Source organism: Ptychodera flava, chromosome 15 (genome assembly GCF_041260155.1).
Source record: "Ptychodera flava strain L36383 chromosome 15, AS_Pfla_20210202, whole genome shotgun sequence".
Classification (NCBI taxonomy): Eukaryota; Metazoa; Hemichordata; class Enteropneusta; family Ptychoderidae; genus Ptychodera; species Ptychodera flava.
The window spans coordinates 39,177,585-39,204,479 of record NC_091942.1 but is presented as its reverse complement, the minus strand read 5'-3'; the positions used below and the strand labels follow the sequence as shown (position 1 = coordinate 39,204,479).

General features: G+C 37.9%; 1 protein-coding gene across 1 annotated transcript; it reads right to left on the bottom strand.

Annotated features, from left to right (window-relative positions):
- Positions 1 to 26,754, bottom strand: LOC139152151 (short-chain dehydrogenase/reductase 3-like). The gene is made up of 7 exons (XM_070725255.1): positions 26,413 to 26,754; positions 18,488 to 18,653; positions 10,351 to 10,451; positions 9,546 to 9,662; positions 3,799 to 3,926; positions 2,712 to 2,837; positions 1 to 2,002 (listed from the first exon to the last, which is right to left on the bottom strand). The coding sequence occupies exons 1-7, from the start codon at positions 26,677 to 26,679 to the stop codon at positions 1,870 to 1,872; spliced, it is 1,038 nt and encodes a 345-aa protein (XP_070581356.1). The 5' UTR covers positions 26,680 to 26,754; the 3' UTR covers positions 1 to 1,869.
- Between the last annotated feature and the right edge of the window lie 141 nt (positions 26,755 to 26,895).

Here is a 26,895-nt window from a genome sequence, read left to right as displayed (position 1 = left end):
TATGTTTCAATATGTGATGTATTTTAATGTTACTGAAGGAAAACAGGCTTTCCATGCATGACAGAAATACAATTCAGAAAGATTCTAAGCTTTAAATTTTCTTTGACAAAGCTACATTTTGGGTATCTAGAAGTTAGTATTACACTTTTTGTTTCTTCTTGTAATCTTTGATATCTTTCCAGGCCAGGAAAAGAAACGTAAAGGACTTTTGCACACATTAAGAGTGTTACAAAAATAGAATATCAAAGATAATCCAAGTTCTCAGACACTCTCAGGGTACCTTGTTTACTACACTGTTCGTCTTCTCTTCCATGTATTAATATGTTCTCAGTTTAGCACCTTATTGCATGCCTCATTGGTTAAGCCAACTTGAACTATACAATGCTTGGTTTATTTATTGAGGAGTATGTGAACAGCCATTTATGACTTGAATGTAGTGAAAAAGGGCTGTGAGGGAGTCTGGCTGTTGAATATGCCAATGAGATCTGATTTTGGTGATAAAAAAGTTTAAATTTCACATTGCTAATAGTTGTACAGTGAAATATCTCAACATAAAAAAACACAAGTAATGTAAATCTTTTATTCAGGTAATTATTGTTTAAATTAAAATCAAGACACATCTTCAGAGATTTTCCTATCTGAAATGTAAGGCATCATTGTGAACTATTTCTATCCAGCGTTGCTCTAACAAGAAAAATGCAGCAATTTATTGAAAACAGTTCAGCTGATATTGTTCTGTTTATGATTCAAAATAAAGATTTCCATAAGGCAAAACATATGTCTTTTTCCTTTTGTCTCAAAGAAAATTATAAATAATTCAATATCATCCAGTGATCATATTAAATAACTGTCTTTGTTTGAAATAAAAATGTTCATTACTTCATACCATTCTATATAACCTCAGAACATTTTCGATGAGAAATATCAAATAATACAATGTATAGAAGGCAGTTCAGCTGACATCATTTATGATACAAAATTAAGATTTCCCTAAATCACATCAGAGTCTCACCCATTCAAATTGGATTTCTTTTATCTGTTGCATTAAAGAAAAGTTATTAATTTTTATCACCCAGTGATAACAACAAATATGATCTTCATTTGAAAAAAAACATTCATTACTTATACCATATGTAACCTCCTCAGCACAGTTTCAATGTAAACTATCAAATCACAAAAAATAAATCCTGTGAGGCCAAGAAGAATAAATAGTTTGTTTCTCATTCTATACATATTGCAAAAATGATGCGGTGATGCAGGTTTTTTCTCTCAATTTTTTTTTATTCTTCAACCAACAAGTACGTGCACAAAACATGAAAGCAAAATAGGAATGCATGCAGAGATAAATGCACAGCAGTGTTGCTTTAGTATTTTTGTATACACTGTAGCAACATTGCTGCAGTTTGACTTTAAGTGCAGCAATGCACAGTTTTGACAGCTTAATATAATAGTGACATATGTGTACAGTTCTGAACGGAATGTAAGTGTCAATTATTTTGTTTACAGTTCTGTTTTATAAAGCACTGTGTTATGCACTATGGTCGCATATTTTTTCTGTTTTTTCCCCACTTTATTTCCTCATGCGCAAAAAAAAAAAGGTTGACGTGGCGGGTCTGAATTGATGCGCACAAGGATGAGAAACAAACTTTTTATTTTTCTTGGCCTAATGACAGCTGATATCACTGAGTGAGTACATGATGAGTTCCTGAAATTGTCTCCCTTGGAGCGCAATTCATGTAAATTTTAACATAAAATGTAATCCAGACAAATATCCAAGTAGTACTTTTTACATGACACTGTCATTGATTTTGCATGTCAGGCACATAAGGCAGATACACATTAAAGCAGAATCTTTGAGGTTGATTCATCTTATGAATCCATGTTCCCTGTTTCTCCATTTTCTGTGTTCTTTGGGAATCCATTGTGACCAACAAATGTTTCCATTGAGTAAAGAGAGCCAGTAGTTTCCATCACAACTTTCCAAGTTTCATGTGGTAGAATACTGCAAACAACATCAATTGAAAAAGTCAGGCATTAAAATATGAATTCCTGAAACTGGATTCATCTTGGCAAAAATATTGCAAGTTTGCCAGTCACTCTATATACTTTCAGCAGAGATATTAGATCAATATACCATGTGAAACCATAAACTGTACTTATAGCCATTTGGTGCACATCCACATTTGTGGAACTATGACAAGACACCACAACATTTGAATATTTGAATGCAACACAACAAAAGAACCTAGCATGTGACTGGTACGTGCACGTCGCTTAAGGTACTACTTGCCTTAAAGTCAAAGACTTAAACCTTTGCTAACTAAACCCCTATATATTGGGCTTGCTCTGGTAAGTTACCAGAAAGTCAAGCCTGAAAGGGTTAACCAACATTTGAAATTACTGTAAGTTTAAAGCATCAAAATGAGCCTATAAAGGCAGTAGGCTATAGGAATACTGTAAAAACAATCAAAAGTATCTGAATATCTGTTCCTAAGGTGCATTCCAGCTTATCATAAAATGCCAGTGATCCCATCTGAAGTATCCATGCAAAAAGACTGACTGCGGTTTCCTTTTGTACATGGCATTAACTTACTTTCTTTCTTTTTTTTTTTGCTTCATTTCCCATAATTATCAGAAAACTTTTTTTATTGGTTACTTTCCTTGTTCAAACTCAGTTCAAGCAGTGTGAGATGATAGGAAATATTCTTTACCTTTTTAGGATCATAGTTAAATACATGATACGAGGTATCATCAAGAACTGTTGATTCTTTCTCACAGCATTTACTGTTTTCTGAGCAACATACTCTGGAGTTAGAGTTGGAAATATCAAATTAAACCTGTAAAAATACCAGAAGGGGATGTGGTTTAATCATATTTAACTGGAGAATATTATGCTTGTCATTCAAAGACACATTTAGCGAAAACATTTTATTTTGTCATGCTGCCCTTCTCGGAGGCTGACTGTTGGTTGATGAGCCATTCAACTGTTGTGTTTTGTTGTTGCAATATATTAATGTTGGTGCTTAGAAGGGAACTGAGATATTTATTACATGTTATTTTGATAATAGGAACTGAGATATTTTGACCACTTTCTGTAAATGCACAATATTAAACCACACTAACAAACTGATAGCTGTGAACAAAGTCAAATTAAAGTTGATCACTATTTATCACAAATTCATGTTTGTCCTCTGTAGAAAATTTGCAATCACTATTCAACTGTGACCTCAGGTTGAATGTCAAAGACAGATCAGTTGTGTTTAAAGGTCAAGTGTGCTGAACTATTAACATGAGCAACAATAATGTGGTTTACGCAGGAGTGCCCTGTGTGTCCCCATTACATTGATATCTGACCTTCCAAACTATGTCACAAATTTTTTTGAAAACCACACATTTTATCGTTGATAGATACACTTCTGATTTTCATATTTGAAAATCTACTAACTGTGAAGCTCTCAGTTATAACAACAGCCCCACTTTTGAAACTCCATGATTGAAAGTTTCATACAGTGACTTTGAAATCAATAACAGTATTGTAAAGCAGACACACAAACCTAATCACTTTGTAGTGTAGCTCAGAGTTTAATCATATGCAATAACAAAGGTTAACTTTCTTCTTCTGTGACACTTGTGTTATAATTCAACTTTAGGTCACGATGACATGTTGATGGCAGGCTGTCCACCGGTATTTGCCAGTATTTATTTAGGAGTGTACAGTACTTCCATAGACAGTAAAGGGGGAACCCCTCTCCTTAGTCTATGGTACTTCTAACTACATGTAAAATTGTTCACAATTACCTTGTTGAGATTCCTTGAAACATACCAGTTTGGACCACATATGGAAGCACCACTGTACTATACACTGCATTTCTACTCTGGGATTGAATTTCTTGAGCTAGTGATTCTGCAAATCCAACATTAGCAGCCTGCAATGCCAAACACGTATCACATGGACACAATGTAATCTCTTCAAATTTAATGGTAAAGCATCTACTTCACTGTAACAAATCATTGTTAATTCACTGCCAGCATTTTACATGCTCTTTTTCTCCTGACAATTGATATAAATGTACAAACAGACTGATACATATGCAGTGTTGTCCTTAGAAGCCGGGTGCCGGGTAAATAATCCAGCTGTTTTGCATTTTTTCCCGGCTACTTTGAACGTCATTAGATTATTTTTATAGACCTGTAATTTCGGGATTGCACTGCCAGCTGTTAGACGGCACACGTACGATTAGCAGTTTCGCGACCCCTTTCCCCGCATGGAACTGCACAAACATAAAACAGTTTCTAAATACCCGTTTGTGGCTAGCTCTTTGAGCCCGATCTTTTATTTGTTAAATAGTGTGATTGGCTGATGGAGGCGCCTATGGTGTTGTCTTTGCTACGAGCAGTGTAATTGTTTTGATTAGTACACCGTCCCTCCACGTATGAAGGTCATCTTAGGTCATTTTTAATGATGGTGTCAAAAGAAATGTGGTGTCGGCCACTGCCACCTTGCCGATGGAATATTTTTTCCCCGAAGAAAGCTCGTTCGAAAGGTATACTTGATTCCAAAAATATATTGAGTTTGTGTATGAAAAACTTCAATTTCGCTGAATTTGCGAGAAAAAAGCGCCGAAAAGATGTGATTTTGATCGACGATTCGAAGTTCATGAGACTGCAGCTTGTTTTCCGCCGCCACGCTGGCTGCCAACGTCTCGGTCACTACGAGTATGATCTTCTCAACAAATCAAGTTATTCTCAGAGCAATACCGACGCATTTTCTAGATTTAAAAAAAACGAGCTAGAACTGATTTTTTTAGAAGCAACTGTTTATTTGAATTGGTATTTTTTCATTGATTATTTTACGTACTAGAATCCACGGTCACAGGCATGTGTGTTGCCGACCGGCGCATCATCGTCACGGTTCACGGCTTCACCGTGGCGCTGATCCCCTGTTGCTTAAGACAACAGGACAATACGTCGTGGATTCCGGCATGGGTTCAATTCCACTGCGCCTCTCCATGTTGGGTTGCCCGATAGTGTATTTCGATGGAGTCACCCTCTGAATATTTTTTTCACGGACTCGTGGAGCAAATTTGAAAGAAAATAGAGTTGTTTCCTTCCGACGCCTTGCTGCATATCTGCTTTGATCAAATTTGGGACAGCGATGATCGTGCGCGGTTACGTTTGCATTTAATTTGTTGCAACATTTCTGTCAATCACCCACTTTGTGTCATAAGTTTCAGAAAGTATCGCTCGCCTGAAAATTAGCTAGCGACGTAATAAGTTCATAGGCACAGCTGACATGGTAACGTGCCTCTGACTCGACGATGCCGATTTTTCAGACTACACTCACAGAATCCGAAACTTTCCACATAAAATGAGTGATTGCCAGAAATGTTGCAACAAATTTAAAGTCAAGCGGGCACTCATCTCGTCTGGTTGTCGCCTAAGCTCAGTCGCGGAGAGTGCTTTCGCAAACATTTTACTATTATCGTTTGCGTATAGAAAACTCATAACAATGAAAAAATGCGTAGAGACTCAATCCAATGCGTAATATCATTATGCATTGGATCGACTCTCTACGCATTTATCATTGTTATGAGTTTTCTATATACGCATTTTTTTTCGTAAATGCGAACACTGTTACAGTGAATTATCTTACCGATGTTTTTCTTAACAAAAGCGAATGTGTTTTGATTAGAATAGAATGAGTTTGATGCATGGTTTTGGGGAAACAACAATGTGGTAATGAAGAATGGGAAATGAGCAATGAAATGAGCAGACAGTGGGTGATTTAATATTAAATGTTACATCTTCACTGCAAATAAAACCATAAGTGTGTCATAAATAATACAAACAAAACAAAATCATGTTTGTTTGTTTTGTTGTATGTGAGCCACGTCTAAGACACACAACAAAAGTACTGTTTCAGTCTCAGCTAAATGTCACCTCAAATGCCACCAGAGAACACCATTTCCACTCCAAAATTTCATTTTTCACCTTGCGAGAGGGGGACACCCCCCTCTCGTCTCGTTGCTCTCCCCCCCTCATTCGCTACGCTCACTCGCTGCTCGGTCGCTTCGCTCCCTCGCAGTCCACCCGTTGCTTTCTTAAATTACCCGTTTGCTTTCTTAAATTACCCAACTACTGTGAAATGTAAGGACAGACTGATACATATGACGACACAGAATTCAAGTACACTCATCAAAGCAATTTCCATTGTTGTAAACCACGCGCCTCTTTACAGCAACAGCTTAGCGCTACCTGTTAAGAGGCTGTGGTTGACAATGCAGACATTTGCAGATCTATCACTGGTTTCAATGGTTTCAAGCGCTGGCTGAACGTGCCAATCAGAAAGTAGGTCTTATAAATTATTGTAATTGGCAATACACAATAACGTGGCTGATCTTGGTGCTCACCACCGCACCACGCTCACTGTTGACGAAGAATGCGCAATGTGTAAATGTGTAATGTTTTTGGACTCAACTGCTCTATTCACACCAAACAGACATCATTAATAATTATTTTACAAGGAAAAGACGGGTTTCTTTGCATGAGGACCAGTGGTGGCAAGTCTGTATGCTACCAGGCAGGCCGTCCCCATCGTGTTTCACAAGCATTATATTGAAGGGTATCGCATAACTTGAGCAGCCGGCAGCCCCACGCCTCCCTATGCATAGTTACCGACCAAGCATAGAACAACACCTGTGTAAAACCCGTTGGTCAAAACTATTGATTATAAATTTCCTTTATACTACAAGTTATGTATAAACGTTTATGTATTGATCACTTCATTTAGGTTCACACTGAAAGCTTTCTTATCGTGCTGTAGGTATACATGGAGCTAGAAACGTATGAATAGTACTTGGGCCCTTTCATTCGAGCTAGTGCATCTACTCCGCTATACAAATGTGCGCTAGGCTCCTGATCGTCTATACAGCCAAAATCACAGTCCTCGGCAAAGTGTACAGTTGTTCAAGTCCGATTATGTTTCATTAATTCATCACAAAAGTTACGCTAACAACGGAATCAAACCAAGAGATTTAGTTTGTTCCATGGGTTTGCAGTTCAGCCAGGTGCGTACAAATATACGCGTCTGGGAACGACATTGAAGTGGGACCAGGCCGGGTTCGCTGCAGGCCGACGTCTCTCTTTTGTTCATACCGAAGCTATAGTAGTATTCACACGGTGTTGCCGCTGCTCTCAATCATGACAGAAAAACTGTCAAAATTTTGAAAGTTGTCAGATTTAATGCTATATATATATGAAGAGATGGAACGGAACCAGAGGATCTCAGAGCCTGAAAGTTTGATCGTGTACACACAGACAATAAGGACCTTGTCTGTGGTGTACGACCCGACATGACTTTGTAAAACAGATTTGTGATTGGCTAACTCTGATGACATATTCTCATGAATATACCCCCATTCACACTTCCGCAGTTTCCTACCGTAATCTGCCAGAGCTTGATTTTTGCATAGGTCAGCGGAGCGAAAATTATGCTCTGGCTCGCGAGAATGAGCAATTCTGTATATACAATACATCTACCTTAATTCTGACCAAACTATTTCTGAATGTACCATGCATAACTCTTCTCACCAAGAAAGTCCTAATGGTATTATCTTTATGGCCCTGATACAGATTTTGATGTCATAGGTTTAATACAGTCAAAGGGCTAAGTGGGAAAGGGCCCCTATGCCATACGACTGAGTTCAAAAGTACCTCTATCAGGGCCAAAAATTTTTTATCATGTACTTATAGCATAATAAATATCTTGTTAAAATATTAGTCTTCTTTGTTTTAATGATAAAAATGCATGCACTATCAAAAATGTATCTAAAATGGCTTTGATTATGTTGAAAAGCTATGGCCAAAGTCTGTCATGGATTGATATAATGACATCATTTCTTAGTCTGTAGGACTCTCAAAGCAACTTTGTGCCAACAGAGAATGAGGAAGAAATTGATGCGTACAATTGTAAGAAGGGCAACTGCATTGTGTAAATTATCGTATTGAATATGAAACGAGATATGATCATCAGAAATGTTTGATTAACAAACAGTTATATTATGTGATCAACTTTGAAACCATTTTGGAGATGCAATCACTGGCAACAATACAATTAGAACAGAGAGCCGTAATTTGCATTTCCTACGGTTTGTATGCAGGTAAGTAGCAGTGCGTGTAGTAACCAGAATGAAAGCAGCAGTAAATGTATTAACCAGAATGAGCTAGGGCAGCAGTGCGTGCTGTAGTAACCAGGAGGGTAGCAGTGTGTGCTGTAGTAACCAGAATGAGGGTAGCAGTGCATGTAGTAAGCAGAAAGAAAGCAGCAGTAAATGTATTAACCAGAATGAGCTAGGGTAGCAGTGCGTGCTGTAGTAACCAGGAGGGTAGTAGTGTGTGCTGTAGTAACCAGAATGAGGGTAGCAGTGCCTGTAGTAACCAGAATGAAAGCAGCAGTAAATGTATTAACCAGAATGAGCTAGGGTAGCAATGTGTGCTGTAGTAACCAGAATGAGGGTAGCAGTGCGTGTAGTAACCAGAATGAGGGTAGCAGTGCATGTAGTAAGCAGAAAGAAAGCTGCAGTAAATGTATTAACCAGAATGAGCTAGGGTAGCAGTGCTTGCTGTAGTAACCAGGAGGGTAGTAGTGTGTGCTGTAGTAACCAGAATGAGGGTAGCAGTGCGTGTAGTAACCAGAATAAAAGCAGCAGTAATGTATTAACCAGAATGAGCGAGGGTAGCAGTGCGTGCTGTAGTAACCAGGAGGGTAGCAGTGCGTGTAGTAACCAGAATGAGGGTAGCAGTGCATGTAGTAAGCAGAAAGAAAGCAGCAGTAAATGTATTAACCAGAATGAGCTAGGGTAGCAGTGCGTGCTGTAGTAACCAGGAGGGTAGTAGTGTGTGCTGTAGTAACCAGAATGAGGGTAGCAGTGCGTGTAGTAACCAGAATGAAAGCAGCAGTAAATGTATTAACCAGAATGAGCTAGGGTAGCAATGTGTGCTGTAGTAACCAGGAGGGTAGCAGTGTGTGCTGTAGTAACCAGAATGAGGGTAGCAGTGCGTGTAGTAACCAGAATGAAAGCAGCAGTAAATGTATTAACCAGAATGAGCTAGGGTAGCAATGTGTGCTGTAGTAACCAGGAGGGTAGCAGTGTGTGCTGTAGTAACCAGAATGAGGGTAGCAGTGCGTGTAGTAACCAGAATGAAAGCAGCAGTAAATGTATTAAACAGAATGAGCTAGGGTAGCAATGTGTGCTGTAGTAACCAGGAGGGTAGCAGTGTGTGCTGTAGTAACCAGAATGAGGGTAGCAATGCGTGTAGTAACTAGAATGAAAGCAGCAGTAAATATTAACCAGAATGAGCTAGGGTAGCAGTGCACGCTGTAGTAACAGAATGAAGGTAGAAAGGCATGAGTTTGCCAATCTTTAGACAAAGTGTGCCTGGGTTAATATGGCCAACAGTTGCACAAATGTGAGGGCACTTTTTCCCATAGCAGTACACAGGAATGTAGCTCAAGAGATATAATAAGTTACACTAACTTAACTTACCTTACTAGCAGAATAAGCTCCGGCACCTGGAATAGCCTGGACTGCAAGTAATGAACTCATGGTAACTAAATGTCCATGGTTATTATCCATCATAGCTGGCAAGAAAGCCTTTGTTGTCTGCAGAGAAATAACATTAATCATACATTCATACTATTGAAAGTACATTGTTGTACAGAGTCAATATTGAATACAGCTAGATTGAGTTTATGTTCTCATGGTAACATCACTTGTGTATGAATTGTAAGCAATCACCAATAGTAAACATGTGAGGAGTCATTCCAACAATGATAAGATTTCATGGCATTGAGAGAGTACTTTAGATCATGAGATGATTTACAAAGTGCAAAGTGATGCTAATAGCCTCCTTTGGTTATACTGGAATTTGCATATGATGGATTGTTTTGATCTTCTCACTATATTTCTTATCTTTCATGAATGATCACTTTTTAGATGTAAACTTATTCACTTTCACTAGCTTAAAGAGAGTAATACCAGCCACAGTACTTGCAAAACTACGATTCACATTGGACAGCTATAATTGGTTAATAAGTCACTGCAGCTTTCATTTGTTAAAAATGATATAGAAATCAGACAACTACTGCAGTATTGCATTCTGATAGAGTTTGTTGTACCTAGATTTGTTTGCTGTACCTAGATTTGATGAGCAGAACACTTACCTATAGACACATTTAGGTACATGTGTCATATCACCGAGTCTAATATATTAAATCATACTTCTGATCAAAATATCAATTTACTTGTGCACAATATTCACTTTACACAATGATCATTATCCATGACTTACCCAAATGTAACCTAACATGTTAGTTTGAATAGTCTTGATGATGTCATCATCTTTGCTGTCAATAAGTGTTGTGTTACTTGTAACTATCCCAGCATTGTTAACTGTGAAGTATTTACAAAACAAATGTAAGAATAAATCAACTTAATCACTGTCATCTAGGCTAATGTCATACTCAAATATTTACAATTCAAAATTGTCCAAGCTATACACACAATTCTCCATGGATTATGGAAGGCAAGCTAAGAAGATGAGATATAGTGATCCAAGGCATTGTCTGGCCTAATGTTCTGCAGGTGGCTACTTACCTAATATGAACATTCAATTAGTGAAATCAAGATAACAATAGACAGCTTTTGGTACACAAGTACCTTACTCATTACTAACCTCTATCCAGTTGCCAGAGACTTCACAAACAAGTCATCGTTGATGACACAGTCCCACTTGTTAATGGGTACTTTGATTACAAGTCCTCAAAGAGGATAGAGTCCTCTTCATTAATTAGGTCTGTGATAAAAATACTTTGATACAGATGGCGCTCAATGGCCAAGAATGAGTTCCATGGTGATGAAAACATATAACCAACGTAGGCCACCATCCTCAAGGTCATTAAATGAGTCAACTAGGAAGTAATCGACAGGATGTTGCAAAATATTTTTGCATACTACCATAACACTAACAGATTATCACCGGTACCATATTTCATAAAGTTTGATGCAGTATTTACAACACTCTGAGATCAATATCTGTATCAAGTTTCAGGAAAAGGGTTAAATTTGACTCTCTATTTGTGGATATATCACTCTAATTAGGAAAGGTCATTACATATGCAATTACAAATTAATTAACATGACACCGATAAATGTCTTTTTCACTGTTAAAGCAATGTGAGCTTAAAATCTGTACAAAGTTTCATGAAATTTGATGCAGTATTTCTTGACATATCAGCCTTATTACGAAACTTCAATAATTGTCATGATACTGCTACATGATGTGAAACAAATTGACGAGCATATGTATGAAATAGGTCAATGTCCTTGTACCAACTTTGAATGATACTGGTGGAAATATGTCTGAGTTATGGCTCTGTGCATGAGAAAATCATAACAAAATCACCGCCCAAAGCGATATTCTTACTGTTTAAAAAATAGCGCCAATGGCACTTGATCACAACTGGCACATTGTGAAACTACTCATAATTAATGAGGTACAATATGTGGCCTCATGCCGTGTCCCATCATACCATATATGAAGGGTGTAGCACTTGTGGTTACTGAGTTATGGCAAATATGTATATTTCAGGTCAAATCTCACTGAGGTCATGTGACATTTTGTCAAAAAAATGAATTGCTAAGTCATCCCTATATACCAAAAATCAGACCTAGCTCTATTGGCTCGCTCAAAATTAGATATGCACATAATTAATGAGGTACAATATGTGGCGTCATAAGGTGTCCCATCATACCATATATGAAGGGTGTAGCACTTGTGGTTACTGAGTTATGGACAAATATGTATATTTGAGGTCAAAGGTCACCGAGGTCACGGGAGATTTTGTCAAAATATTTTATATATCTGCGTGAACGGAGGGACATGACCCAATCTATAAGGCCCTGGACTTCATCCATGGGGACTAAAAACTGTGTCGCTGAATCCTTTTTGCAATATGAATATGATGACAAACTAAATTTTTATTTTACTTGGCCTTATACATGGGATTCTATAGACAGCTGACTTATACATGGTAGTCTATGGTGGTGTAAACTAAAAAGTCCTCTAACATGGCCAAATCGACGTGCATCTGTATGTGCAAAGTTTGAAAGAAATTGACCTGGGCATGTCTGAGATATCTGCGTGAACAGACGGACGGATGCACACACGGACGCAGGCACGCACACACAGACATGACCAAACCTATAAGTCCCCCCGGACGGTGTCCGTGGAGACTTAATTAGACAGACCACCAAGTCAATGAGCAACATACAGCTGAAAGACTATTTTTCACATTGCGATTTTAAGCCCATTTTTATGAGAAAAGGGACATGTATATGTATATGGAGAAAACAGCAGAAGACATATTTGTAAATTGTTTGTTAAAGCCGCACTTTTCAATCCCAGGTTCTCGCATTAGTGGAGTTCTCCTCCCAGTCAAACACATGGCCAGATGATGTTTGATTTCTATAACATTAATTACACAAACTGATCTCAACCTTTTGTCACATTTTGCTAATCCTGCAAACAGAGTTTATGCAAGCTTTTGATTGACGGTCGGTTCAAATCGCCAACGGTCACTGATTCCCCACCACAAACGCTCGAATTTCCTAAAAAATTGTCTTCCAGTCGCGTTAAACTTTGAATACAACCACAGAGTTCGATCGGCAGCAACTTCACGCTGACCACTTGGCAGTCTGTCTGTGTTTTTGCGGCCGGGGAAAACTAAAAAGTGGCATTTTCTGGAGCGTGTGCCCGCGTGTTGCCTGTTTGGTGTCCACTTACACAGTGAACGCCGCCATACCTTGGCGTCCTTTTAAAGGGAGGCTCCGCCTTTAAGTGACAATCATATATGCATCTCTTGAAATTTTGTGGTTATAAGGTATAACAGTAGTGTAAGAATATGAGGTTAGAATAAGTTAGTAAAGCTAAGTTGACAGTAATTAAGATTACAAAATTATACACTAAGCTGAGGAAATCTGAATGAAATAAATGTTGAAAAGTAGCAAAGTCATGGTCATCTTTGTCTAATACCTGGATAAGTTCATGAACTTTACATAAATCTTGCTATAGATTTGTTGCTAATGGGCAATAACTGTGTTTCAGATCATTGAGAGCAATCCATCCATGACAGGTTTAAATTGTTATATACTTCTATTTAAAGGAGAGAAACTTCTCAAATAATTTTTTCCCTGTAATTTCCTGTGAGAATACATGGACATGCGTAGGACTCTATGCTGGTGCTACCTTGCAACTTGTCATGGCATTGTCTAACCTGTTCACCCCAATTTCCTGTAGACAGGTCCACACTCACCATTGATAACAATGGGTTTGGGCCATACCATGGTAGTGAAAGACTGTAACATGTGAGGTCATGGATACTTAATCTCAGGAATGTCAAAGTCTGTATATTGACTCAAGGATGTTACATAACAAATGCTTAGGGTCATCTCAAAAGTGAGAATCTAAACTATGAAATATGTTTTTTTTATTGCTTTTGATACCCAAAAGAGCATAGAAATCTCTTATACTTTGAATCAGCCATCCTGCATATTTCTAACATTCATCAAAACCTCATTTCTGTTCCACAACTCATAAAACAGTCCACAATGCAGGATTGGTGTACATTCCAAAACTACATATATGAAAGACCCTAAAATCAATTAGTTAAAAAGGGGGGTTAGAAATTTCCCAAAACTATATAACCTCCGCTCCGTTTGGCTCCATTTTTCCGAATTGGAACCTTGGAACCAGTCTATGTATCGGTACCAAATATCAACGCAGTCTGTTCAGCAGTTTTTGACTTTTGTCGTTTACGGAAATGGACGACATCAAACACCGGTTGAAACCACCTCTATATCACAACTTCCAGTTGTGATAAAAATCAACACGTATATGTATGACACAAGTCAATGTCCATGTACCAACTTTGAATAAAATCAGTTGAGACTTGCCAGAGTTATGGCTCTCGACATGAAAAAACCATAACAAAATTGCCACCATGTGGCCATATTGTACCATATCGTGAAACAAATGGACACACATATGTATAACATAAGTCAATGTCCTTGTACAAACTTTGAATTAAAGCGCTTGATACATGTCTGAGTTATGGTTCCGGACATGAAAAAATCATTAAAAAATGGCCACACGACGGCCATATTGGATCGTATCACAAAACAAATCAATGTGCATATATATGATATAGGTCAATGTCCTTGTACTAAGTTTGAATAAAATCGGTGAATAAAATCGGTTGAGATGTGCCCGAGTTTTGGCTAAGGACATGAAAACATTGTAATAAAATGGCTGCCTAGCGGCCATATTGGATCATATCATTAAACAAATTGACGTGCATGTGTATGTCAAAGGTTAATGTCCTTGTACCAACTTTGAATGAAATTGGTTGAGATATGCCTGAGTTATGGCTCTGTACATGAAAAAATCGTAACAAAATGGCCACACAGCAGCCATATTCGATCGTATCCCAAAACAAATTGACATGCATATCTATGACATTGGTCAATGTCCTTGTACCAACTTTGAATAAAATCAGTTGAAACATGTCTGAGTTATGGCTCTGTACATGAAAAAATCATAATAAAATGGCCGAACAGCAGCCATATTGGATTGTATCACAAAACAAATTGACATGCATATTTATGACATTGGTCAATGTCCTTGTACCAACTTTGAATAAAATTGGTTGAAACATGTCTGAGTTATGGCTATGTACATGAAAATATCGTAATAAAATGGCTGCCTGGCGGCCATATTGGATCGTATCACAAAACAAATTGACATGCATATGTATGACATATGAAGTAATCCTTGTACCAAGTTTGAATGAAATCGCTCCAGGCATCTCTGAGATATCTGCGTGAACGGACGGACAGATGGACACACGCACGCACGCACACACGCACGCACCAAACCTATAAGTCCCCCCGGACGGTGTCCATGGGGACTAAAAATGAAGCCACACCACCTCGATCCATACCATTTCACACAAAAAAACCTTGTACAAAAATCTCTTGGCGCCAAGAGTCACTTGGCCCCAACTGTCACAAACCTGACAGCATTGCCATAACCAAACACTTTCACTACACGATTACTACTGGGGCTATGTACATGTGAATGTGGTTTTAAGGGCACAGTTTATCTAATGCTGCCGTTCATGAGTTTTGAGAGAATAAAATGTTCATGGTAGCCAAAAATGTCTTGACACAGTAATGCATCCATGTTACCTGTAAAATCTGTACCCAATTGTGGTTTGGGGATGAGCTGTCACTTGGAGGGAAGTGGTTTTGATGTGAGGTGTTACTTGGGGCGAAGTTGTGCAGAACGAGTTGATTTTGCAGAAATGTTTTGGGATGAAGTTGTATGTGGCTGCCTTGTTTTTGTGCAAAGTGTATGGACCCTCCTTCTATCATATATATATCTAAATGTTGTGAAGTTATTCAGATACTGCCTGCGATTAGCACATTCTCAACAAGTCATCGTTGATGACACAGTCACTGCTTGTCTGCTTGGTTATAATCTTTGGTGTCTTGGTTGCTGTGGAATGACCTTGATGCAAATTGCATGACGCCTATGATTTGCAAACTAAAGTTATTTGTGGAATGTTCAATGAATGACCCATTTGAGTTATGGTTCAATGACATGAAAAAATCACAAAAAATGTGGCTGCCTCACGGCCATATTCAATCGTTTCGCAAAATAACTTGACGTGCATATCAAGGTCATAGTGCTTTGCCTATGTGCCAAGTTTGAACAAAATCAGTACATGGATGTTTGAGTTATGGTTCAAAGACATGAAAAATCGCAAAAAAAAGGCCGCCTCGTGGCCATATTCGATCGTATCGCTAAATAAATTGACATGCACATGTAGATCATAGTGCTTTCCTTTTGTCTCAAGTTTGAACAAAATCAATCCACGGATGTTTGAGTTAATATTCAAAGACATGAAAAATCGCAAAAATATGGCCACCTTGCGGCCATATTGAATGGTATCGCAAAATAAATCGATGTGCATCTGTAGGTCATAGTGCTATGCCTTTGTGCCAATTGGTTCAGCAGTGTCTGAGAAACTGTTGATGATGGACAGACGGACGGACAGACGGACGGACGGGACCCAATCTGTAAGTCCCCGCCGGACTTTTTGCCATTTGCCTTGCTAATTGTCTCACAGGTATATCTATCTTGATGGACATTCTATTCCTCCTTTGAGCGGCTTGAAGCAACATGATTGACAGGGTTTTACGAAAAACCACAGAAAAGTTGACCATAAAAAAAATAAAAAATCGGTGAATATACAGAGCCCACAGCTGTTGGGGAAAATTCACATTTTGGCCAAATATACCAACATTTTCAGAGACATATTGTTAATCTGCCATCTTTAAAGCATGGAAATGGGTCATTACATTGATCAATGTCCTGCAGCTGTCAATCAAAAGCATGCTTTGGCCAAAAATGTCAATTGTTAAAAGGTAGCAATGACAACTGTTCAATACACAGTGTTATTGTATTGATCAGAGGTACGGGTTGTTTGGTCAAGGTTTTTAATAATTCTACCATGTTCAGAGATCTTGTAACATACTTCATTTTTGCTATAAGGTTTTTGATCATAGGTATGTGGTTTGGGAACCCTGGTACCATTTCTAATGTCCCCTGATATGACTGCATTGATATCTTGTTAATGAATATAGCATGGGGAACCCTCATAAATGCCAGTATGCCTATACCAAATCCTCTTTTGAAATATGGTTTTATTACTTCTCTTTAGTTTTAATGAAGCCCCTTTGCTTGAGTTGTTTTACTGAGGTACAAATCAGGTGTGAATATTTAATTGACAGAACATCATCAGGGCTCCAAATTAGCGGTAGTCCTGCGTCCACAGAGTACCAACTTTTCCCTGGGACTACCAAAGTCCATGAAATGGTAGCCCACACAGACTAACAAAGCCTGGGACATGAAATACTTGGCGTGCGATGTCCGTCACTTTTGGACGAGCTAAATGCAGTCAACATGTAGTTTCATTTGTTTGAAGCAATTATCCTTTCATCTGCAAAGAGTTTTTTCTGGTGACTATAACAATTTTCACTGCTATGTTGTTGTTTTCACAAGATGCAGAGCGTTTGATACTAGCATGTTGAGTTGCTTTTCAGTGTGCAGTCTTTGCATGCCAGTTCACACTATGCTGTTGATCGGCAGCATACAAGACGTACTTGTGTCAAGTTTTGGGGTTTTGATGCTGAAATTTCACAAAACTTTCACTTCTCTATCAAGAGATTGTGTAATCAGTTTGATTTGAAATAGTAATATAAAACACTGTGTCAGTTAAGCTTGGAAATCCTGGCTGAGTTTCGCTGTCTTTTATCTATGGTTGTCAATCAGTATCAATGTATTACGTTCTGTATAGAGAGACTCGGGTGTAACAAGTTCATAAAGATCATGAGAATATTTTTATCTGTTTTTCTTTACTAAAGTTACAATTTCTTTGCATGTATAAGCTGATTTAGAAAGTGATAGAAAGTGTTACAAATGTACAAAAATAAGCATAAATTAAGCATTCGTGACACATAACATGGGGTTTCTCGAGTAGAAGTCCCTAGTTTTACTGCTGTTTTGTGTTGCTGAACCAGGGGCTCATACTGGGACGAGCTCAGTATCTCTAAACTAAAATATTCATGGACTACCAGCCATTGTCACTGGGCTACCAACTTCAGAAAATGGTAGCCCAAGTGGACTACCAATGTAAAAAGTTAATTTCGAGCCCTGATCATGATCACTGCTGGTAAAGATTTTGCAGACACATAAACTGCAGCTCCCATCAGTGTCCCTTTTCACATTTAAAGTGGTAGTCATAAATCCCTGGTTCTCATATTATAGTGGTTGTGACAGACATTGACAGTTTATCTGATTTTAGTCCTGCGTTCTCCTTTGAAAGTCATGTACAGTTAGTCAACTTGTTAAGAGATAAAGCAGTTAAAAATCCTGCAAATTATTATAGCAAATTGCCTTGTATTGATAAAGGATAAATTGTTCCTTGGGTTTAAGTTCTCTACATGTACCTTTAACAACTGCATGTCTGGTCACAAGTGGGGCAACTGATGCAGTGAAATCATAGATCTATTGCAATAAAATGTTAAAAGTCTTACAAATCCTTTTACAGCATTGACTATCTGTGCAATATCTTAATATCAAAGATCATGTCTTAGTCTTTTAGTATCTTGAGATTTCCATAACATGTTCATGTACATCAAACAATCCTACTGGGCTTATAATTTAAGTCTTTCTGACAGAAAACTTTCCATTGTAATCTCAGAAAATCCAATTTTCAGTACTTTTAAAAAAATATCGCATTTGTCACTTCACTTTTGATATGTAGTACTTTAGTATTTGATCCATTTCATTATCTATTACTTACCTAAAATTGTAACATTGCCTACTTCTTTCTGGACTTTCCTAGCTTGCTGATAGATTTCATCTTGTTTATTTACATCACATACGTACAAGAAACACTCTGTTCCATAGGGAGCTACTTCATTGGCCACTGTCAACATTGGCTCTGCAGTTCTACCCCATAGCACTATCTGTAACCAAGGATTCATTCTTTATTTAGAGGGACAGTAGCTGTAACTTTTGATGATTTTTTTCTCACTTTTGTTTTGTATGTCAACAGTAAGAGCTTATTGACATGTCAACACAACCTCTATTCAAGTAAAATGTGATGTTATTGTTGACATTTGAATATTAATTCACAATAGAATTCATTTGTCAACAATAACAACTCAGTCTACACATATACCTGTACAGGATCAATAGAAAAGTTGGAAACTATGCATCTAAAGATGCTTTGTGAAGAAGAGCAAGTCTGTAGTTGACGTACAAAACAAAAATAGTGAAAAACATCATCAAATTACAGCAACAGTTACAGCTCTGTAATGACCCTGTTATGAAGATTGTCTTTCTCATGTCAAAGAGGAAAGACATGAATTCCATGCTTAATTATACACAAAAGTTTTTAAAAGTATCAAACTGTAAATACCTAAATAACCATCTTTTCAAAAGCATGTGTCTTGTAAACACTAAACATTCATGCATTACACCTGTCATATCAGTAAGCAGAGAATAGACCCAGCATACAACACATAACAAACTTGCTGTTCAACAAATGACAACTTAATTTATACTAAAAACAAGCGACCCAGCGGCCAATATAGCTCCGCTGTGTTTATGTAGAGAAAAACTATTTTTGACACATGTTGATGAAGAAGGTGAAAATCTTTGATAGCTCAATGCAGTGGCCAGAAAAAAGTGGCTAAAATAGCTGCAAAAATACATAATTGAAGATTTCATCATACTTTGAATATATCACATCGGATCATCCCTATGAACATGTCAACCAAAGCTATCTGATGAATAGTTTTTTGAGAATAAAATTTTCTGACCAAAAATGGCAACAATTGCCCCCAAAAACAATAATTGCAGATTTCATCATAATTTCAAAAGATCAAATTAAGTCCATCAATAGAAACCTGTATACCAAATTTCAAAGCATTTAGACCAGTACTTTTTGAGAAACACATTTTTTGACCAAAAATGGAAAAATTGCCCCAAAAATTCAAAATTGCAGATTTCATCATAATTTCAATAAATATCATTTAATTCATCTATAGAAACCTGTAGACCAAATTTCAAAGCTATCAGATGAGTAGCTTTGGAAATACACATTTTTGACCAAAAATGGCAAAAATTGCCCCAAAAATACAAAATTGCAGATTTCATCATAATTTCAATAAATATCATTCAGTTCATCTGTAGGAACCTGTATACCAAATTTCAAAGCTATCAGATGAGTAGTTTTGAAAATACACATTTTTTGACCAAAAATGGCAAAAATTGCCCAAAAAATACAAAATTACAGATTTCATCAGAAATTCAATATATATTACTTAGTTCATCTATAGAAACCTGTACACCAAATTTCAAAGCTATCAGACCAGTAGTTTTTGAGAAATACATTTTTTGACCAAAAATGGCAAAAATTGCTTTAAAAATGCAAATTTGCATATTTCTGCACAATTTGAACAAATCTCAAAAAGATCATCTCTAGGGACATATGTACCAAATATCAAAGCTATCTGACTGGTAGTTTTGAAGAAGAAGATGTTTAAAGATTTTTTTACCAAAAATGACAAAAATTGCCTTAAAAATACAAATATGCAAATTTCACGACGATTTGTACAAATCTGACTGAAGTCACCCTAAGTAAACTGCATATCAAATTTCAAAGCAATCGGACACGAGGTTTCAGAGGAGAAAATTTTTTTACCAAAAACACAAAAAAATACCCCAAAAATACAAATAGTCAAATTTCACCACGATTTGTACAAACTTAAGTGAGGTCACCCCAAGTGAACTGCATATAAAATTTCAAAGCAATTGGACTTGCGGTTTCAGAGGAGAAGGCAATTGTTGACGGACGACGACGACGGACGACGACAGAAAATCAACCGATTTGATAAGCTCCGCGTCGCTGACAGCGGAGCTAAAAAAGTGACACAAATCACAGTCCCGCTATCCACAATCATGATCCCAAAAGATTCCCAATAAATACAGTTACCAGTACATTAAAAAGACCAAGCAATCTGAAATTACAACTTTTCAAGAAATAAATCAACAGAAAGTTTGTATCAATATGACATCATGCATGCCTTTGGACACTGTACACTCAAAGGGAGTAAGAAATACATTGAAAGTAAAACAAGTCATCGCCCATGAGTTCAGCCAAGAGTTCAGCATTTGTTGAAAAGTCAATAACACTGATGTGTACAGGGCCATACATGTGTCAGGCAGAGTTGAAAATTAATAATTTTGAAAATTCAAAAGCAATGTTCTCCCCAGCATAAATTAGCATGGCGGTGCCACCACGCCTATAGCCGCACCCGCCACGCTGTCATGAAGGCCGCCACGCTGATGACACGGGTCCCAAAGTTTGTAAAATCTTTTCATTTTCACCGACATTCATTGTTTCAATGTCCTGTAAATTGTCCTCTTTATGTTTTTGTTCTACAATGCGGCACATTTACACCTCGATTTTGTCTAGTGCAATTTCAAAGGATCTGAACTTTGACAGTGTTAATATACATGTAGATGCAATTTGTTGGTGCACAACAAAGCTTTTCTACACACGAAACTCACACCGCGCGATCCAAAGTTATCACTGGGTCTAGCTTTGACTTTAGCAGTCCCTCCTAAATGGAATCTTCCAGTGTTTGCCAATCAGTGATCTTGTACTATACATAAATATTTGTCTACACTCATAATGGTAAGGCTTCGCTGCTGAGTCTACTTTCGCTATGAAATCTACCTTTCTATTGGACAAAGGTACTCTCCCCTATAAGCCATACAGAAAATGGCGGCTGTTTCAAGTCGGCTGCCGTCGTGACTATCGATAGCGGTCCGATCTACGGAAATCGTGTAGCACGTGAAGTTCAGCTTTCGCAGACTGGGTAGGAGACGGTATGGTTTGAACTGCTAATGCTTGCCAACTTGTGAAATTGCGGTAGGCGTTTTTGAATAACCATACCTCGGGCGGGAGATATGGTTTCTGTGTTGGAATTTGGAAAGTTGTGCACAGCTCCATAACTATGTTTGCAATATAGGAGTTTACCGGTACCGCAATTCTATTCTTATTCGGTACTAGCTCCATGATACAGGGACCAGAATTGTATAAAGACTTCGCTCTGAATTATCCCGTTTGGCAGCATGAGCGCCAAAACCATCCAGATGCTCTCTTTCTTCTTGATGGCATAAAACATGGTTTTCACATTACTGATGAAGGTGCCCAATTGGTAACCGGAGAAGTCAGCCAGTTGCGAACTCAGCCAGCGCCGGTGCCGACCAACTCCGCCAGTGGGAGAAGTCGGCCAGGAGAAGTCGGCCACTCACAACAAAGCAATATGATTGCATACGCATTCTCTTCGGAGTTAAATACTTTATCGGCACATGCCAGATTTAACTTTTTACTACCATAGTTTTTGTTATTTTGTCGGTTTAATACTACTACAAACATTCAGAAAACAACTCGAAGAGGTCCCACGTCCACCGTGCAAAACATGTACGGTCTGAATCAGTATTTCTGCAGATCGCGCGCGTACCGTATTAAAGTTCAGGCAAACATTATGCCATTTCTTCAGTAAAATTCATGGCTTGACGACTCTTAACTAATTTACTTCACCATCTCCTATGACTTTTTAACGAACTTCAAGTGTAAGGCTGCAAAACTTGCTGCCACGATCGCGATACACCGCCATCTTTAATTTTACCCAAAGTGTGTATTTCATACTTGCAGTATCTTTCATTGACTTAAGCAAAGTGTTCAACGTATGATGGCTTGCAGGGGTTTTCATGTTATGGGTGTTTATTTAGATGATGTCCTTATCGTTGCCCCTAAATATGATCATTCTTACCTTGAAGCCCTCAACACTCTCTCCTCAAACTGTTCAGACACATGCGTTTTAGGATTGCATGGAAAAAAGGTAGAATGCCCCTCCCAATCCTTGACCTTTCTGGGTATTGAGATTCACACAGTCAATCTTACTTTGAAATTGACGCAGCAGAAGCTCAATGAGCCACAAAATTTATTGTATACTTTTTCTGCTAAGAAGCAGGCTAGCCGCTGCTAGCTGGAAACTCTCGCAGGGAAACTTGCTTGGGCTTGCCAAGTGATCAAAGGAAGTAAGACTTTTTGTTGGGCACTTTAGTCATGTAGTTTAGCAGTTATAGTTTACAGTTACATTGTTTTCAGACATTACCAGCAGCTTACATACTTACTGTATATGAACTTTTGATTGAATGCATTAGCATTTACATAAATTGGCGAAACATGCAACTTTAGTTCTGTATTAGCTGCATTATTAGATTAAGCAAATTACCCCTACTGATTCGAGAGACTTGTGCACTAGTGTGTGCGCTTTACTTGGAGGTCCTCCCATCTCAGTTTACTTACACCTAGCACACCTCTCAGTGTACCCAGGGTTTGACAAAATTAAGGCTGCAAGCAGCTTCACAGGGCCAAGCACTTCTACAAATTGGTTAAAGGAAACCAGAGAGTAGCAATCCTTATCCCTGTAGTTCCTGAGATACACTGAAGAAGGATAAAGGTCATACAAGGTCATTAATACAGGTTGAAAAAAAAATGCGTTGATGCATACCATTATCACAAGAAATGAAATCTGTGGTCCAAGTTTCTTAGATACAATGAAGTTGGTCATAGATCATGCAAATTCATCTAAAACATTTAGGAAAGAATTTTTGTGTCCTACTTAATGTTATGCATCAGAAAAAAAACACAGTCCCTGTCATTCGTGATATATGTTAAAGAAAGTGTAAGATCATCAAAGGTCATCTGAAAAGTTTGGAAAGTTAGTTAGTCCAATACTGACCAATAATCAAAAGGCAAATAGCCTTTAGCCCCTACAGATGCAGAAATACCGTAAAGTAGGTTAAAGGTCATTCAAGGTCATTCAAAACTTGGCAAAAAAGTTGGTCCTATTCACAAGGAACAGGAGCAAAAACCTGTAGCCACTGTAGTTGCTGAGATACTGAAAAGATCAAAGGTCAGGCAACATCATCCAAAAAAAAGATTTTGGTCACATAATTATCTTTAATCACAGTGCATCTAACCTATACTATAGCCCCTAATTTTCTTGAGAAACCTTAGAATAGGTTAAAGTTCATCCAAAAAGTTTGGGAAACTTCATAATCCCATACCTATCAATATTCAAAAGGCACCAGACCTATATCCCCACATTTAATAAAAGTAAATTACCCTGCATGTGTATGTCATAAGGTATTATTCTTGTGCAAAGTTTGTAACAAATCGGTCAACTCAAGACATGTCTTGGATGCAACTGCGTATGGCTGATGCACTGGCAGAGCCATAACTCAAAACATAAACATACATGTACACCTGTTAATGCAAAAAATCTTTTGCACATTATTCCTCATGAATTTTTCTCATAACTTAGTGAGGCCTGAAAACTTTTTCAGAATAGTTCAAGTATTTGAATTCAATATGTACAACATATTCCGGACAAGTCTAAAATTTCTATGAGAAAAAACACCACACAATAATGTGTCCTTGCAGGTAATCCTTTCATATTAAATACCCACTGATCACTTGGATCTACATAAAATGCATTCTGCAGGTCTGTACCATGGTCCCTATTCTTGGAAGGACAGTGCCTTTACAAACTACTGAACAACTCAGTTTTTATTGAAAGCCCTACTTAAACAATATGATTATGATTATTATTATTTTACTACTTTTCTATTGTGAGACCAAAAACAAACAATTTAGATTGTTCTAGTGATGAATAACATGATGTGAAATCAACAACATGTCAAAAAATCTCAAAAAATCCCCATAAAATAGTTGAACACACATAATACATGACTTCTCAGAAAACATTTTTGGTTTTATGAATTCAATAAAGTCACCAGATCAGTAAGCTTAAACCAAATATATATACATATATCACTAGGACGTTTTCATATTTTTAGATACAAGAATTAAAACTCTTTTCCTCATAATATCATATAGAGCTCAGCCCTTGGTATTGCGCCTGGGGTTAAGATTAGAAATTTTATATGTATTGATTCATGATTAGTAATAGTAAAGGATAAAATAGAATTACTTGTTACTTGCTATATACGTTTGCACGACCGCTATGGCCACTTTACCCTCTGATGAAAACAGTTTACACACATATTTCAGACCCTGCAGGTATAGATTTTCTGTCAAATCTGTCAAAAAGTTGAACAAAAATTTGCAATTTTTACCATGATAACTACCCATTGTTTATAAGGATCATATTGTGCCATCATTATCATTGCAATGACTTACTGTACTGCAAAACTTCCAATTGCAAGGTGGAAATCAGCGTTCAGTCTAAAAACTTGAAATTTTTGTAACCAGTTATTGATACAGTTATTGACTAATATTCATTTCCAGCATTTTCAGTGTTTGTCCTCGTTCATATGCTGGACAGTTTTCTCTCGTTTTCGATTTTTCAGACATGATATTAACGATATCTTATATCAATGACGAGGTAGAGAGTAATAGTTACCAGGTATTTGCTGTGATATATTTTAATAATACAGTGTAAATAAATAATACTTCACGTTTCCTATTTATTTCTTTACAAGCACTCAAAAAACATGGCAGCGCCCATGAATTTATTTGGGTACACTTCCAGTTGCTTGCATAGTTATTACGAAGCTGCACATGCGTAGTCAGTAAGCCGCTGGCGCAACTATTAAAAGTTTAAGACGTACGTAAATCAAGTTATGCGGCGCAAAGTTACATTGAAATTTCAAAAAACCTTCAGGAAAACACTTTCAAAATGTGGGTGCTTTCATTATACAGTTGTCATCAGTCTTTGTTTTGTTTTTGTCTGTTAACTTTTCTGTATTCATCTGTTTTCTTATAAATAGATAAACTTGAACCGAGTGATCTGTGATCAGACACTATGATTCTTTGTTGAGTTTCCCAAAGTTCCAGATATTCCATATATCAAACAAAAGTCAGAGGAAGTACACAAGGGGTCAAGCAGCAAATACAGCTCTGCTGTCAATTTTCATAATTTCTTTGATACCATACCGCTTTTAACCCTTTCAGGCCGCACTTTCTGGGAACGTACCCAAATTTCCCCTATATATAGGGTATCTGGTATCCCCTTTCTATTACACTAAGCGCTAACAACTACAGTGGTGGTGTCTGTGGTCTTACACAGGTTTGTTGCTCTGTCCAGTCCAGGCAGGAGGGGCTGTGCTCTGTCTGTATAGACTCTAAAACAGACTTGACAGGCGGGTAGAAAGCTGTAATACTGACATGAAAATAACTGAATGAATGTCAGTTCTGAACACACGAAACAAAGCGAGTCAGTTTGTACGCATGCGAATCACCGGGCGTCGGTGCAGAGGTCACAAAAGGTGTGATGAAAACCGGTTTTTATTTGGTGCGTAAATGGAATTATATGCAGGTCACTTTGTTCGTTATCTCTGCTCTCCAGGACGGTGTCGGCCTGTCGCTGTGCAAAGTGACAAGGGTACCATGCCATGCGGCCATGAAACCTGGAGGTGGTGTACCAGCTACTACATAGTATACATAGTACATAGCATGCATAGTGCAGTACAGTAGCTCGAGGTTTTGCCTGGGTATTTGGGTCGGACGGCAAAACCAGACCCAAATACCGAGGCAAAACCTCGAGCTACTGTACTGCAGCATAGTACATAGCATGCATAGTGCAGTGCAGTGTACGTACTGGTAGTGGTAATACTAACCTTTCTAGCACCCTGTTTCGCAAACTCTATTGCAAGCGCGCGGCCAATGCCCCTTCCTCCACCAGTTATCAGGACGATTTCTTCTGTTAAATCTTTATGTCTTGTCGGAATAAGCCATAAAAGCACCGACCTTAGCAGGTAGAACAGTATTTGGAAGAAAACGACGAAACCTTCCACGAAAATCGTAAGTCCCGATTCTGCCATGATTGATTGCCAATGTAACCCGGAAATACATCGCGCTGGACTGTTCCACTGTGCTATTTGCATGCTAGTCTGGCAGAGACCCTGCGATTCGCGTTCTTCCCTGTTGGAACACGCGCGCGCCCTTCAGAGACGCGACGCGAATCCCAGGGTCTGGATATTCTTACAAGCGACCGGTCGGATTTCTGCCTAATCCGGTTACTTTATAGAACTCCACACATCCGTTAATCAAAAAACAAATGACAAGTACCATAGCCAAATAAAATAAAAATGAAAAATAAA